At 55.2% G+C, this 12,616-nt stretch overlaps 1 protein-coding gene across 1 annotated transcript in view; it reads left to right on the top strand.

Moving 5' to 3' along the window:
- OTUB2 (OTU deubiquitinase, ubiquitin aldehyde binding 2) overlaps nt 1-10,923 on the top strand; it is a 24,149-nt gene extending 13,226 nt beyond the window's left edge. The window contains exons 2-6 of the mRNA XM_006165396.3: nt 1,341-1,436; nt 3,040-3,158; nt 4,762-4,846; nt 5,885-6,079; nt 7,272-10,923. Of these exons, the coding sequence (XP_006165458.1) occupies nt 1,341-1,436; nt 3,040-3,158; nt 4,762-4,846; nt 5,885-6,079; nt 7,272-7,478 (702 nt within the window). The 3' untranslated portion in view covers nt 7,479-10,923. The remainder of the gene's footprint in view (nt 1-1,340; nt 1,437-3,039; nt 3,159-4,761; nt 4,847-5,884; nt 6,080-7,271) is intronic.
- Nucleotides 10,924-12,616: the final 1,693 nt, after the last annotated feature.

Below are 12,616 nucleotides of genomic sequence, written 5' to 3'. Positions count from 1 at the left end.
CGGCAGGCGGTGCCCCAGGGGGGGAGAGGCTGCAGTGGTCAGCAGCACAAAGTGAGAGTGGCGACCTCTAGCGGCAGGTTCGTGTTAAAGCGATGCCAGCGAAAGGGTGGAAAACTAATTTCCATTGACAAAAGTGCCAAGCCAGGTCGGCCTTTGAGCCAGGCACTGATCGTTCATACAAACGCTCTCCCCGCGGCGTATGCGCGAGCCGGGCGCTTCCCCTAAAGTGCAGACCGGGAGTGGCTCTAACACCAGTTGATCCTCCAGTACCGTCATGCTGAAATCAGGGCGGTCTGCTGGAGGCTGGAGGCGGAGACGCATCCGCTGACCAGACTGCACAGGACAGCACGAGGCCCGTGGGGAGCGGGGAGCTGGCTGCGAGCACAGAGACGTCTCCCGCAGTGTCGCGGCAGCTTCTCGCTGCCATGGCCCCTCTCTGCCGGCTGATTTGTCCCAGGCTTGGAGACCCTGACACCCCCGTCTTCCGGAGTTGGAGTGGACCTAGGCCTGCACGGGGCTGCAGTGCGAGCTCTCGCCAGTAGGGGGTGCGTGAAGCCGCCCTCCGCACTTACTGTCTACCCAGGTCCTGAACCCTTGCCCAGACCCCCAGGCCTGTCTCCCTGTGCCAGGGCCACATAGGTGGCCTCTGCTGGTGGCCTTCTTGCCCTGGATCATTATTGTTTTTCCTCTGGACTGTGAGCCTCGCCGGGGTGGGTGTTCTGAATCTCTGGCGTGACAGCGTTTTGTGTAGCTATTTGGGAACTGCTGGAGGGTGGCGGAGTAAAGGACTGAAGGGAACCAGGCAGGAAGGACAGAGGGGCCCTACACTCCGATGCGGAGGGTCATTAGGTTTGAGGTGTTACCATTTGCAAAACTCCAGATGAGCCCCCACCTGAGATGGCGCAGGCCCCAGCTGCCCTGTCCTAGGCACATGGCGACTGGTCCACGCCCACCCGGACCTGCGGTGGGAAGGCATCCCTTACTCTTCAGAGGTCGTCACCGGTGAATCCTGTCTTTACTTTGAAATCCTCACGGCACAGGGCCAGCAGGTGGTGTGGAGGTTAGGGTGGCTGGATCCCACATGGCCAACTGCGCGGTTTGAGTCCCGGACTTGGCAGCTTGAAAAGCTTGCCAGGCACATGTGCGAAAGTGGCCAAAGTCCCCCAGGGAGGATGAAGGAGAAGGGATCGCGTGGTGTGGCCATGCCCCCCAGGGGGTGACTTCTCACTTTCCCTTTCTCACTCTCTCTCTCTGTGAGCGCATACACCCTTATAGCAAACTAAAAAAAAAAAAAAAAAAGAAACTTGTCACATAGCTCTGCCGCTTTCCCTGTTTTGCAGAGTGAAACATCTTTCAACCTAATATCAGAAAAATGTGACATCCTATCAATTCTTCGAGACCATCCTGAAAACAGGATTTACCAGAGGAAAATCCAGGTGAGCAGAGGGACTGGAGAAAAGGATCCTAAACTGAGGGGGCCGGGGCTGGGAGCAGAGAAGGGGGTACCACTTTGAAGGCAGAAAACATTGATAGCTTGGACCAGGTTCCTGGGCAAATGAAAGAACTCCCAGAATATTTTGCTGCTGGGTATTTGCCTTAATGAGAAATCATCTAGTCACCAAAAAAAAAAAAAAGATAATTTTTTTTTTTAATTGACACTTGTGGCCAGTGGGTGGCATGGTGGTTGGGGCACTGGACCCCAACGTGGTCGACCATAGTTTGAGTCCCAGGCCCAGCAGCTTGCATTCTCATTATTTTCACTCCCCCCCCCATAAGTACATGTGCCCTATAGCAAATTAAAATAACAACAATAATAATAAAGAAATAATTTTTTTTTTAAAAGTTGAAAATAATTGAGGCACTGTCCTAAATGCTTTATTTCCTCACTTCGTTACAACTCAGCTAAGCACGTACGTTTTCTGAGGCCTAGCACGCAGCGGTGGTCAGAACAGCGTGGGTGGCTGAGCCCGGCAGCCCCGTCTCACAGGCTGCCTTCTTGCCTCTGTACTGGGGGCCCTTGCAGGAGGGGAGGCCTACTCCACCTGGGCCAGGGGAAAAGGGAGACTTGCTGGAAGGTCGCGGGGTGACTCACAGCGTGGGCGGAGGAGGAGTGGCCGCCCTCCCCACCTCGCAGCCCCACGCCGCTGCCCCCCGTGCACCTTTCTGCAGAGCAGGCTTGCCCTGGCACCAGCAGAAAAGGCTGCCCTGGCCCTTCACATTCCCGTAGACACAGCACAGTGGCCATGGGCCCCAGTCACTTATCCAGAGAAACTGATGGGTCCAGAGAGGGTCAGGGTCACCATGTGATGAAAACATGGCCATGGGCCTCCTGGGGCAGGAGCGAGGTCTGGGTGGCAGAGTGATTCTGTGTCACCTGGAGTCCCCGTGGGAACTGAGAATAGGCTCCCCAAGGAGCACTCCCCGGGCACCTACCTCAGCTGGGCCTGGTTGTCTCTGAGTCTTCTTCTGGCTGTAGTGGGAGCAGGGCCTCCCTAACCTCTAGAAAACCATCCTCTGCTGTCAAAACTCCATAGTGGTTCCCCCCAAACCCCTCTGCCATTTCAGAGCAGAGCGGAGGAGGCGGTGGCAGGGGAGGGCTCCACCTCTTGCCAAGTGTCTGGAGGACTACCCAGACTGCACAGCTGGCCTGCGGAGGCCCTCCCCTGGACTCTGCAGCCTCCCTCCCGCCCTGACGGCACACCCCAGCCAGCTCTTGCCCCTCAGAGCCCGTCCTCCATGAGGCCCTTCCAGACTTCTGCAACCTGGCGCGAGGCCAGTGCTCTGGCACCTTGCCTGGTGCTCCCATGTCCTTCTGTCCCCATCATCTAACTGTCGGCCTTCTTGAGAATGGGCTGCCTGGGGCAGGGGCGGGTCCTCAGTGCCTGGCACACAGGACGCACCTGACGAGTTTTTCTGTCTGTGGAATGCATGAAGGGAGCGCAGCCTTATCGGGGAGAGCTGAGGTGCTGGGCCTGGCTGGTGCCGGGTGCCACACAGGGGCACTGCTGCCACACCCACATCCCCGCTCTCCTCCCACAGGAACTCAGCAAAAGGTTCACCGCCATCCGCAAGACCAAAGGGGACGGGAACTGCTTCTACCGGGCCTTGGGCTATTCCTACCTGGAGTCTCTGCTGGGCAAGAGCAGAGAGATCCTCAAGTGAGTGGGCAGGAGGGACGCTCAGGGGGGCTCCTGGTTGTCGAGGCTGTGCTCTCTGAGCTTGCTCAGCTCTGAGTCTCTGGAGGGTTTGTCCTCCTCTCAGGCTGGACGACCCAGGGAGTGAGTTGGAGGGCTTCCTGGCAGAGGCGTTGGAGCGATCACTGAGCAAGTCAGGAAAAGCTGCAAAGTAATCCCAGCTGTGGCCTGTATAGAATCTGTGTCATACACGCGACGGCGCGCATAACCTCGAAAGCATCGTCATAGTCAATAACTCGGAAATGATGAGTTCTGAACGTTTTCTTGAGAGATTTTTGCTATAGGGTGCATGAGCTCGCTGTAGAGGCAGAGAGAAAGAGAGAGAGAGAGAAAGCAGGAAATCGCCCCCCGGGGGTTGGCCGTGCTGCAATCCCTTCTCCTCCATTCTCCTCTCAGGATTTTGGGCACGCACACACATGTGCTCGGCATGAGTTTCAGGCCCCTGGGTCAGGGACTCAAACCGCGGCCGACCATGTGGGGGTCCAGAGCCTTTACCACTATGCCACCCGCTGGCAGAGTTTTGAAATATTTACTGCCCGTTATTTAGTATACCTTATTTCATTGTAAACTTACACCATTTGAGTTTTAATAGTGCCACGTGAACACCTGGCTGGCAAGTCTCGAAAGTGTACCTGGTAATGAGCTCTCCTGTGATGGGTATCAGCTGGCTCTAGCTCACCCAGGAAGTGCAGCCCTGGCGGAGGGTCGGGCAGGTGCCAGTGGGCGAGTGTGTTTTAGGATAGAGTGGAACTGAGGCTGGGGGGCAGACAGGGCCCCCCCTGGACATCTCTGTGAAGGGCTGTGTCCTGAGGGCAGTGGGGGCCAGGCAGGTCTGTGAGGAGAAAGACGGGGGAGTGGGGGAGGCTGAGCATGGTCCATGCCAGAGATGGTGATGAAAACACACCACAGGGACAGGGAGGGCCAGAGTCAAGAAACCCTCAAAAGGTAGCATCCACACGCCTGGGAGTGGGAGGTGACTGTCTCAGTCTCTTCCTCTGTGAAATGGGTGCTGCACCTCCTGCCATGGTCCGTTCTGGGCTGCTGTAACAAAATACCACAGACAGGGCCATTTAAAGCCCACAGATTTCTCATGGTTCTGGAGGCTAGGAAGTCCTAGGTCAAGGCGCCGGCATCTGGTGAGGACCTCTCTACTGTCATCCCACGGTGGAAGTCAAAGGTCAAGAGCGCACGCGATGGCTGGGGGAGAGGGACACTCATCCTTTTATGAGGGACCTGCTCCCCCAATAACAGCATTGATCTGTTTATGAGGATGAAGCCTTCTCAGCCTACTGACCACTGAGGGCCTCCCCTCAACTCCTCTCTCCTTTGCACTGACGGTTCAGTTTGGGGGCACATTCAAACCACAGCACCCACTTCCTGGGATCACTCACAGCGGGGAGGACAGAGCAGGCAGTGTGGTCAGCCATAGGCAGCTCCTTCACCCGGCAGGGACAGAGTCCTCTCCGTGTGTGGGAGGGGTGTCGTGGGTGCAGCGGGTTGGGGTGGACGGTGACAGTCGCCGTGTGCTCACTGTGTTCCTGTAAGCATCTGGTCTGCTCCCCTTTAGGTTCAAGGAGCGTGTACTGCAGACCCCAAATGACCTACTGGCTGCTGGCTTTGAGGAGCACAGGTTCCGAAACTTCTTTAATGCTGTGAGTTCCTCTGGCCATGGTGACTGGGGCACCAGGTCCTTCCAGGCTGGCAGATCAGACAGGAGCGGACACTGGCTGGACGCCCCTGCACAGCCCACAGCTCTGGGGCTGTGCCCTTTCTGCTCCTCCTGGCTGGAGAAGCACTTGCTGATGGGGCTGTGTGGGCACCGGCAGCCCAGGGGCCTGCCCCCCCTCTGGAAGAAGGCACCTCCTTTAGCCATCTGTCCACCCCTGGCCTCCCCATCTGGTTAATGGAGGGTGTGGGGTTTGAAGGACTCTCCACCCCTGCAGATCCAAATGTGTACATAACAATCCCAGCCCAGAGAGCAATGGCGGGAGCCTCAGCTGTCCTAGGCATGCCTCTGGGTGAAGATAGGAACTAAAGTACAGTCGGCTGTTTTTTCACAGGGGATTGGTTCCAGGACTCTGCGGATGCTCAAATCCGTTATGTAGAAATACCCAGTATTTGCATATGACCTGTGCACGGCCTCCCAAATGCTTTAAATCATCTCTAGATAACTTAGAATACCTAATGTGATGTTATGTAAATAGTTGCTAAACTGTATCTGTATTCTTTTTTTTTTTTTTTTTTTTTTGTTTTTCTATAGGGTGTGTGCGTTCGCCAGAGAGACAGAGAGACAGAAAGTGAGAAATCACCCCCAGGGAGGATGGCCAGGCTGCAATCCCTTCATTCTCCTCTTGGGATCTTGGGCACGCACGCACACGCGCCCGGGACTCAAACTATGGTCGACTGACTACATGGGAGTCCAGTGACGTAGTCATTACACCATCTGCTGGTTCCAATATATATGTATTATTTTTATTTATTTATTTAAAAATATTTTTGATCTGGGGTTGGCTGACTCTACAGATGCTAAACCTGAGGCTGCAGGGACAGGCTGTATTTCTAAGTCCGATTACTTAGCTTTGAAGCTGAGATTGACTCACAAATGCAAAGATAGAAATGTTCCCTGAGGGAGGCCCGGGAGGGAGGGGCAGGGCTTGCCTGGCCACAGGGCTGACTGCCGGTGGGTGCAGTTTTACAGCGTGGTCGAGCTGGTGGAGAAGGATGGCTCGGAGTCCAGTCTGCTGAAGGTGTTCAACGACCAGAGCTCCTCGGACCGGATCGTGCAGTTCTTGCGCCTGCTCACGTCAGCCTTCATCAGGAACCGAGCAGACTTCTTCCGACACTTCATCGATGAGGAGATGGACATCAAGGACTTCTGCACTCATGTAGGTCTCCGGGTCTCGGGCCCCCCAGCCCTGGGCTCTACTCTCGTGTCTCTCCTGCAGCCTTCAGCACCACCATGCCTAGCCAGGGGACGTGGGTGTCAAGTCTATACTGGGCATTCAGACAGCACTAGTTCCGAAAGCTGCAGACAGGTCCTACTTGAGCAGCCTGAACTGTGTGGCTTGGGGCAAGCCACTTCCCTTCCCTGGGGATTCCCAGCTGAAGAATGAGGGCTTTGGGCTGACCTGTGGGTGGGATGGTCAAGTCCCCGCCCAGAGTCACAGCTGTCCTGGACAAGCTTCGTCCATGATCTCTGCTGCGTCCCCGACAGTTACCGACACTTAGCAGTGGGGTAGTTTTCATCTTATTTCCCTTGGAAAAACAGAAGACCCAGGCCCTGGGCTCTTACTCTTGCATTGCGACATAAGCAGGCGCGGCAGCCACCCTCTTCATGTGGGGTACACCCAGCTTGCCGCTGTCTCTGCCAAGATCTCCCCATTGTCTCTTCAGTATCTAGACCCTCTCATGTGCCCACTGACCTGGGCTCTGTAAACACTTGAGCTTGGAATCCCTGATGACAGGGTCCTTTTTTTTTGAGAGGTTTTCGCTATAGGGTGCGTGCGCTCGCCAGACAGAGAGAGACATAGAGACAGAAAGCGAGAAATCACCCCCCAAGGGGGGTGGTCACGCTGCAATCCCTTCTCCTCCATTCTCCTCTCGGGATCTTGGGCATGCATGCACACGCGCCTGGTGTGAGTTTTAAACCACCAGGTCCGGGATGCGAACCGTGGTCGACTACGTGGGAATCCAGCGCCATAGCCATTATGCTAACTGCTGGTTCCCAATGACAGGGTCCTTTTAACTCTGATTCTTTGCTGCCAACCTGACAGATTCCTGCCCTGCCCTTTCCAGATCCCTCAAGGTAGTGACCTCTTCTCAGATACATTTTATTCCACAGTCGAATAAAAGGTCTAGGTTCAGGCCCTGCTGTCCCCCTGACTTCCAGCTATGCCGTTTCTCGCTAGCCTGCTTCCTGTGTGAAGGGAGGACATCCGTCCCCACCTACCTGTGGTGGTTGTCAGGGTGATCTCTTGGCACGGAGCTCGGGCCATGTCGGTGCAGGCAGGATTGAACTCGCTCGTCCCTGCCAGGACTTCCTCCTAAGCGGGCGTTTGTTCATTTCGGCCTCTGCAGGAAGTGGAGCCCATGGCCATGGAGTGTGACCACATCCAGATCACCGCCCTGTCCCAAGCGCTGAGCATCGCCCTGCAGGTGGAGTACGTGGACGAGATGGACACCGCTCTGAATCACCACGTGTTCCCCGAGGCCGCCGTCCCCTCCGTGCACCTGCTCTATAAAACATCCCACTACAACATCCTTTATGCAGCCGATAAACACTGATTCATTTTAAGTGATGCAGTGGAACCTGTCACCTAACGGGACTTCATTCTGCATGGAACTTTCCGGCTTTTCAGTTTTTTAAGCGATGTAGACTGTAGCTAGAAAAGGTACAGCCTTTTGGACGAAGCCACTGGGAATGAGGCCTAGCCATTTTGAGCTGTGGTAACTTGGTGGTACTTTCAGTATTTATTGTGACGCTCAGATGCTTTTCACGGGGCCTAACCCTGGCTCTGCACCCCATTCCCCGAAAGACCTTGGGTGGGTCGCTTGCCCTCTGGGGACCTGTTTCTTCAGCTGGAAGAAGTTCTCACCAGTGTTGACGCTCTGTTGCCTAGAAACAGGGACCTCTGGTTTCTCTTTACCAGGGGCCGTGCCTCTCTGTAAGGGAAGAAAAGCTCAAGGCCAGCTGTTTGGACCCAGTGACTTACCAGACTATACAGAGTCCAGCCAGTTGAACTGGGCTTTGGTGGCTGGCGGACTGGCATGTTGGCCCGTCAAGGCTGACTCGAATGTGAGGGCTTCAGTGTGGTTCCAAAACCATTCACAATGGGTGTTTTCCCACCCCTAATTGGAGAAAAAGAGACTTTTATGCCAAAGACGAGAAAGGGGCCGCTAGCCTTCAGCATGAAGCTCAGGTTGTCGGGGGCCCCCTCTGTCTCAGGGCCGAAGCTGCCTGCCTTTCGAGCCTGGGCCCACCAGGGTTCTGCTCTCAGCTCCACCTACACAGGCTTGAGAAAGACTCCGGTCTGGACTGGAATCCGTGTACTTCTGTCTGGGCCCAGGAAGCTGCAGCTGTTCCAACACCCTCAACAAACCCTAGAGGGAGAGTCTAGGTCCTCTGTCAGGTGGAGCCATCCACACTGACTCATGCAGCTGCCTGTGGCCTCTGTCCCTCTCCCCATCTACAATCTTTACTGGCTCCCATGAGGTTAGGTGGGAGACAAGCCACGGGAACAGACAGTGGGGGAAGATTTCCCTTGTGGCACCTGCCTGAGGAAGTGCTGAATGAGGAAGCTTCCTCATCTTCCACTGGACGTGTGCCCTAACTGCCTCGCTAGCTGCCTCAGGGCCTCGGAGACTGCACCTGAACTGGCAGGCAAGATGGCACCAGTGGGGACCCAAACAATGGCTGGGCTGGGGTGCTACAAGAGGAAATGGAAAACGCAGGTGTGGGGCTGCCCTGTAGGTCCTTCCTTAACTGAAGACCTGCTCCGTGCAGGTTTCATTCTGCAGGGACTTAGTAGGCTCTACTGGTGCTGCTGTGACTCCTCTGGTCACCAGACTGCCTGAGGACCGAGGAGCAAACTCCCGAGTCCTGGCACAGCGTCAGATCTGTATTACCCTCCTGCCTTCGTGGAGGGCCAACAGCCCTCTTAGACGTCAGGGTGCTTTAATTCTAGGCAGGGATCCTGGTTCTCACACTGCCCTTGGCTGGGATTTGGACTCAAGGGCTCAAGCTAAGTGACTATGCCACCTTTCCCCAGGAATGTAAACCTGGCCCTAGTCCCCGTCTGGTGTCCACCCTGCTCCGAGTGGGAGTGCTGGGCTACACGGCCAGTACACTGGGAGAGCAGGGACAGTTCAGTGATTTGTGAATACCCTCCTCTTTGCCAGACATGTCTCCAGGGAGGCCCTGTGTCCAAGCTGAAGGGTGTGAGCTTGCACAGTGCCCGACTGATGCCCCGGCAGTGGGGTTGGAAAGTGGGCCCTGGGCCTTCCAGCCAGCATGGGTGCCCCTGCTCTGGCTGTGGCTCCAGTGGTCTCCAGAGCAGCACTTCCTGGGCAGACCAGCTGGAGAAATACCATGTGCATCTTGCCTAGGCCATGCTTCCAGGGCACAGAACATGCCAGCTTCCGCGGGACCCTCTCAGGAGAGAGGGTCCGTTTAGAGCAGGATGCCCAGCTCTGCCAGTGGCGGAGCTGGTTAGTCATGTTCTCACTCCCTGCTTTCCCCAAAACACTGGTCAGAAACGCTGCTCGCTCCCTCTGCACGTGCCCTCAGCGGTCCCTACGGAGGGAAAGGGGCAGCAGGATGCAGGAGCTGTCACAGCAGTTGTCTGCGGGTGGCACCTTGCTAGTGACAGCACTTGCTGGCAACCACTTCCTGGGTGCTTTCCCCCTCGCCCTACAGAGCTACCTCTTTCCAGACTGAAAGCTGGAAGGAAAGTTGCTTTGAGAGCTTGTCCTTACAACCACACGTTTATTCCCTTCCAAAGGGAATCTTAGAAACCAATGGGAACATTAAGCAACAGAAAGAACACTGTCCTTGCTTTTGACTGGGTGCCTTTTAAAAAAATCTTGCTAGAAGGTGCACGTGCCTGCTGGAGAAGGGGAGAAAGAAGCGAGAAAGCACCCCCATGGGGGATGTCATGCTGCAATCCCTTCTCCACTTCTCCTTTTGGGATTTTGGGCACGCATGTACGTTCACCCACGGTCTAGGACTCGAACTGTGTCATAAGCCATGTGGGATGCAGCAGCCTTTGCCACAGCTGGCTCACCTACTGTAAGCACAAAAGGCTGAACGACCCAAGTTCAAACCTGTTTTGCCACTCATCAGCTGTTCGGCCTGAGCCAAGTCACTTCACTTCTCATCCCCAATTCCCACATTTGTGAAACGGAGACAACACCAACACATTAAAATGGAACGAGATTCCGGGTGAGCACAACCGCCATACCTGACGCTGTAAGTGCTTCACCGCGGATGGTCCCTAGCCCAGCTTCCCCAGTGGAGCAGAGGGCACTGCCAGATGGGGAGACATGCCACCGCAGCAGTGGCTCTGGCTTTCCCAACGGGAGCTTCAGGGAATGGAACGAGTCTCAGAGCCACACACACTGCCATCCTGGGCAGAAGGCAGCACTGACTTACTGAGTGGCTGCCAGGCGCCCCAAGCCCTGTGGATTGTGGACTAAACCCTACCACTCCCCTGGGCAGTAGGTGAAAACATTAGCATTAAAATGGTTTCTCTAACAAGTGTTGTCCTGGCTTCTTCTTTTTAAAAGAAATATTCAAATTGACCAAAGAGAAAACAAGTTGCCAGGCCCAGGACTCGAACCAGTTGGCCATGTGGGAGTCCAGCACCCCAACCACCATGCCACCTGCCAGCCTGTCCTGGCTTAATACTGGGTATCTGGTGTGCACCAAAGAGCAACACTATCCTCCCTAGGGGGTTGTGTATGTGAGTGGATTGGCTGGAGAGACCCATGGGGAGCCCACACACCTCACCAGGTGAGAATGCGGAACCACCTACTCCCCTTCACCCCCTGAAAAGAACCTGCTGTTAGAGGGCATAGGCAGGACACTGAGTCACCAGGGGATCCACTTCTGGCTTGTGACAAGGGGTCTGAGCCACTCATGGTACTAAGGGACCTTGAGCCTGTTTATTAACACCACTGACCTCCACTGCAGCATTTAGAAAATGGAGGGTCCCCTCTTGTCCTCTGACAGCTGTCAGTCAGGACCTGACCTCATAGGACGGTTTCTCTCTTCTAGGTCACCCATCTCACTGGGGGTTAGGGGGAGGGAAATTCCTTGGCAACATTGTTGTCTAAGGCCAAAGAAGTTTCCTGAACTTGCCCCAGACCCAAAGGAGACCCTGAGTTCTAATCCTAGCTCTGTTCCTTGGCTGCTTTCTGACTGAGCAAGTTTTTTTTTTTTAATAGAGATTTTTTTTTTTTTTTTTGCTATAGGGCATATGCACTTGCCAGAGAGATAGACAGAAAGTGAGAAATCACCCCCCAATGGGGGATGGCCACATCACAATCCCTTCTCCTCCATTCTCTTGTCAGGATCTTGGGTACACACACACATGCGCCCTATGCACTAGTGAGTTTCAAGCCTCTGGGTCTGGGGCTCGAACTGTGTCAATGAAGTGGGAGTCTAACAACATAACCACTAGGTCATGTGCTGGTCCCCTGAGCAAGTCTTACCCTCTGGGAGTCAGCTTCCCCAACACTAAAAACGGTATTAAGACTTACATCTCAGGGCTTTGAGGAAGGCTAAAAGAGGAGCCCATGGCACTGAGGGGGGCCACAAAGGAACACTGTCCCCTCCTGGGGGCTCAGGACCTGGAGGACATGTACGGGTGCTCCAGAATGGGGAACGTAAAAGGTGATGCAGGCCGAGGAGAGGAAAGCCTGTTAGGCACAAAGCCTCAGGTAAGAGAAGGGGTGCATGAAACTGTGGGCAGGGGCCTACTGTGTCATGAGAGGGGACCAGAGACGAGGCTGGGGCCAGACCCCGACGGCCTCACTCACTATACCAGCAGACTGCTAGCTAGCTCTGTGCTGCGAGGGAAGCCCACACAGCAACCCTTCCCTGCCCACCTCCCAGGGAGGCTCAGGCAAGACAACAGTTGGAAGTGAGGGAGAGTGAAGCTGGGGTGCTGCTGTGGGGAAGCCTGGGAGCACATGCCAAGGGCCCGGTAGCAGTGTTCTGCAGTGATCCACAATTCTCTGCCTGCGGCCCCACCCACGCTGCCCCATGCTGGCCTGCTGCCAGAGCCTGTGTCACTGTCCCTGCCCTATCTAGGGCCTCGCACTGTGCCAGCTCAAGGGAATTGCTAAGTTAAAGAAAAAACAAACTGCACTGCCACCTCCATCTTTGGCTAAAAAATTCAGTACAATCCACTGGCTCTGACCATTACATTTTATTTAAGGATTTGAGCTGAACACGAGAAGCCTATAAACACTGGATACAGAAATACTAAGCTGTTGCATAAAATTCCTGCTCCAAAACAAGGCAAGTCTGCATGAGGTCTCTCCTGCTACGAGGTGGAGTGGAAGAGGGAGACTTTCCTAACGGGGTGACGTGAAAGTAGAATGGAAGGGTGGGAGGGAGTTCTCACACACGACCAGAGGACAAACACCACTGCAGTCACCGACACGCTCGGGCAGGCAGTTAATCTGCGCTGGTACTTGGCTGTGGCTGCTGCTCCTGCGCTCGGGGCGGCGGCTGCTGCCTCCTCTTCTTCTGCTTGGAGAGGCAGCTCAAAGCCGACTCGCCATTCCTCGGGGCAGACACCTGTGGGGGCAGCTTGCCAGACTGAGTCGGATACTTGGTTTTCAGGTCCTCTTTAAAGAGTGGCTGGGAGAGCAGGTGGCGTAGCTCCTTTTTCAAGATCTTCATCTGCTTTTGTCTC

The sequence above is a fragment of the Tupaia chinensis genome, unplaced genomic scaffold, assembly GCF_000334495.1.
Source record: "Tupaia chinensis unplaced genomic scaffold, TupChi_1.0 Scaffold143913_1, whole genome shotgun sequence".
Taxonomy (NCBI): Eukaryota; Metazoa; Chordata; class Mammalia; order Scandentia; family Tupaiidae; genus Tupaia; species Tupaia belangeri.
The sequence above is the reverse complement of the archived record's forward strand: the minus strand, read 5'-3'. Positions and strand labels throughout refer to the sequence as shown.